At 53.5% G+C, this 3,730-nt stretch overlaps 1 protein-coding gene across 1 annotated transcript; it reads right to left on the reverse strand.

Moving 5' to 3' along the window:
- Positions 1-204: 204 nt before the first annotated feature.
- On the reverse strand, positions 205-3,442 carry LOC123158209 (acetylajmalan esterase-like). The gene is made up of 6 exons (XM_044576290.1): positions 3,186-3,442; positions 2,853-3,065; positions 2,570-2,718; positions 2,206-2,479; positions 1,898-2,129; positions 205-568 (listed from the first exon to the last, which is right to left on the reverse strand). Exons 1-6 carry the CDS (start codon positions 3,433-3,435, stop codon positions 205-207), a joined length of 1,482 nt encoding a protein of 493 aa, XP_044432225.1. The 5' UTR covers positions 3,436-3,442.
- Positions 3,443-3,730: the final 288 nt, after the last annotated feature.

A 3,730-nucleotide genomic window follows, 5' to 3' on the forward strand; every position in this document is an offset into this window, starting at 1 on the left:
CTTCATCGGACGCTCCTCCAACTGCAAGTACGACACGAACTTGGGGAAGGAGGGCTCCGGCATCAAGGTAATGCCGAAGTCCTCGTTGAGGCCGGCGGTGAGCGTGCTGAGGAGGAGGTCATCATCAACCTTGGCGCCAATGTCGCGGAGCTCATCCGCCAACGTCTTCAGGCGGCGGCAGTAGTCATCAATGGACTGTTCATCCTAGTGACAGTCAAAAAATTCTTGCTGTAAGAAAACGCGGCGCTGAAGCTTGTTTTCGGTGAAGAGGTCGTTTAGCTTAACCCACATGGCGCGGGCGTCGTCGCTAGCGCTCACTACCGTGTGAAACAGGTCCTTGGAGATGGTGGTGAAGAACCACCAGATGATCGTGGCGCCGATCGTGGTCCACTCGGGGTCGTCCACCATGGCGCGGGAGTCAACGGTGCCCTCAACTTGATCCACGAGGTTGTTCTCGCGGAAGAGCAGCGAGAAGTATGTCTTCCACGCGAAGTACGTGGAGTTGAAGGCATCGAGGACGACGGGGACGCGTGCGTGGACGTTGATGTCGCGAATTTCAGCAGGATCCCTGACGAAGGGGTTGGAGATGGACGAGGCGTTGGACGACGTGGCGGCTAGGGTTGGGGGAAGGGGGCGGCGCAGCGGAGGAAGGGCTGCGTGGAGGTGGGAGTTACGCGGCGCGGCGGGAGGGCGGCGCGGCGGGGAGGGGAGGACGCGCGGGGAGGGGTGGCGCGCGTGGGGAGGTGGTAGCGGCGGCGGCGTAGGGCGGTGGCCGCGGTGGCAGATCGCGGCGGCGGCGGCGGCCCGAGGCGGCGGCGGCTAGGGTAGGCGGAAGCGAAAGGATCGACTTGCGATAGATACCATGTAGAGAATGATTTGGTGCATCAATATCTCATTGAACGTGCACTAGGCGCATATATATAGATACAAAGGGTGCGACCGGTACCTTGTTTCCTAGGATACACGTACATACAAAGAGAGACAGACACTACAGATACTGCATATGAAACCCAGACCTATGTACATGTACCCATGTTCAACACTATTAAATTTTAGCTGTCAGTTTTTGAACTTGGGCGTGTGTATTTGCCCGTGGTTTTTTTCCTGTAAGATTTGCCCCCGTACTCTCAGGGATCGAAGGCCACTGGAGGCTTCCGGGCCGGCCCAGATGAAAGCGTGATAGTAGTGATAGTAGAGTACAGTGTTTCAGTGCCCAGCCTCGTCTGTATCCGGTCACAAAATAAAATAAAATTCAAAAAATATTTACGTGGTAGAAAATTTATTGCATGAGGTCCCCTTTAATTTTTAGATCATTTGGACATCTGAGTAGTTCTCAGAAAAAAAACAATTCGGATCAAAGCATGAACAGTAAACCTTTTTACAGACCCTAAATTTGTCTTTTTTGCCGAGAGCTGGTCAGATGTCTAAATGATTTGAAAATTGGAGCGGATCTCACGCATCAAATAATCAACCCGCAAAAAATGGATTTTTTGAATTTTTTTAATATTTGTTTTGATTTTTTCCCCTTCAACGGTGGTGCAGATGAGTCTGGGCTCAGAAGTGGATTACCGTGATAGTACTAGCTAAATACATGAACTTTGTACTTCTTTAGAGAAATGTAGGTTTGTAACTGTGTACCAAATCAACACGTAAAATCCTCTCAATTTACTTGAGAGATGTAAATTTGTTTGTAAACTGTGTACCCTGCTCAACATGCTAAACTGCATCTTTACTTTTTTACTTTAGCTCGGAGTAGTTTAATCTGGATACATAGTGCAGAGCGCATATGTAGCATATGGCGGCATAGCCATGGAAGAACTCGTCGAAGGCTCAAACTGTTGCGGTGAGGCTTCCATCGTCTAGTCTAGGGGAGAATCAAACAGTTTATCATCTCTGCCCATTCTTCTCCGGGAAGCTGAGTATCTGAGGCCGAAGGTACCTCCCATGGTAGATAAGCCTGGACATGGCCTTGTACGCCGCCTGGGTCATGTGGATGCCGTCCCAGCTCACGTACGCCGACGGGTCCGCACACACCGTCGCCCCCTCCACGCCGCACGCCCGCCTCTCCTCGTAGTTGTACTTGCCGCCGGCGCCACAGCACGCCTTGTGCGTGCTATCCTCGTCGAAACCTGAGGAAGGCGAAAACGGATTAAACCGGTAGCCATTGTGTGCCGGTTCACTCGTGATGCTCTTGATGTCGCGTACCGAGTGCCGGGGCGCCCTTGAGGAGGCTGAGGAAGGAGTTGAAGTAGTCGGCGTAGGCGATGGCCGCGTCCGGGTATGACGCCCGGAGATCGGCGACGGCTCGCTGGAGCTGCGCGTTGTGCTTGGCGGCGAGGAGGTTGAGGTCGTTCAGGCACCCCATGGAGTCGTAGGCCGACGGCTCCGGCGATTCCATGGCGGTGAGGTAGCTCGGGAGGCAGCCGATGGGGAAGTTGCCCGGGATGATGACTCTGCTCGCGCCCATGTCCAGCACTTGCTGTCATGATAGGGGCAACTCGGCAGAGTTATCACCAGGTTTAAAATTTGCTCTTTTTGATTATACGTGTATGAAGATGTTCGAAGATACCTTGGTGGCATTGATGATGGTCTGAACCACGGCTGGGATTAGCTTCTCCACCTCACTGACAGGCTTGTTCCCGAAGAAGGCGAAGTTGTAGTCGTTTCCTCCTATTTCCCCGACCAACACCAGAGAGGACTGTAGCCTCTTGCGAATCTCTGCTCAAACAATTTCACACACAAATTTTTACATGAAATCCAGTATAGTTGACTCTGTTCCAAAACAGAGTGTGCATTGATCGGTAGAAACTGAGAACACTGAGTGTAAGAGGGAAGAAATATTTTTGGATTGCCTTCGTCGGTGTTGAAGGTGGACTTCATGAAGTCCTTGAACCACCTGAGCTGCAGCTTGAGGGAGTTGGAGGTGAAAGGCATGGAAAAGCTCCCGTTGAACTGGTCGGCGAGGTCCATGGCGGTGGCTCCGGCGACGGCAAAGTTGGCGCCGTGGTCGAAGCTTCTGTTCTTGGCCAGGTAAGGGTTGAGGAGCGGGAGGCCCGTGTCCTGAGCTGCATTACAAATGAACCAGAGCATAGCGGAACACGATGTCACTTGTGACTACAACCTACAGAGCGAGCATCAAAGATGAGAGCAAGTGTTCACTCGGAAGCAGAGCAACATGTAAGTACCGAGGAAGTCGATCATGAGGAGGCCGTCGGAGCATCGGCCGGTGGGGCGGCCGAAGGTGAGGCCGTAGGGGAGGTGCTTGATGGTCTCGAAGACGCCCGGCGGCGCCTCCTTGACCAGGTTCCCCGTGTCCGTGATGGAGTCGCCGAGGCTGTAGATCGCCGCCACGGCGCCGCCTTGCCCGTGGCAGCACTGTAGAGCGGCGGCAACGAGCAGGAGGGACAAAGCAAATGAGGCTGCAGAGGAAGCCATGCAGAGACAGTAGTAAGTGACTGGGTCGGGGAGGAGAACGTTGCGTGCGTATGGTGGACGAGGAGTTGGTGCTCGCCATGATATAGTACGTCAGTTTGCGGTTTTCACGGTAGTGCTACGAAATGAAACCGCGCACCGTAGTGCTAGAAATACAGTCTGTTGAACACTGAAGTGTGTCGTCTGCCTGTCTGTCTGTCTCCAACTCTGGACCTTAACGAGCCAGTCTCCCTAACCTAAACTACTAACCGAAACGGAGCTATCGAGATTCTCCTTCCCACCACTGAGCGCCGGAGCG

The sequence above is a fragment of the Triticum aestivum genome, chromosome 7B (assembly GCF_018294505.1).
Source record: "Triticum aestivum cultivar Chinese Spring chromosome 7B, IWGSC CS RefSeq v2.1, whole genome shotgun sequence".
NCBI classification, from domain to species: Eukaryota; Viridiplantae; Streptophyta; class Magnoliopsida; order Poales; family Poaceae; genus Triticum; species Triticum aestivum.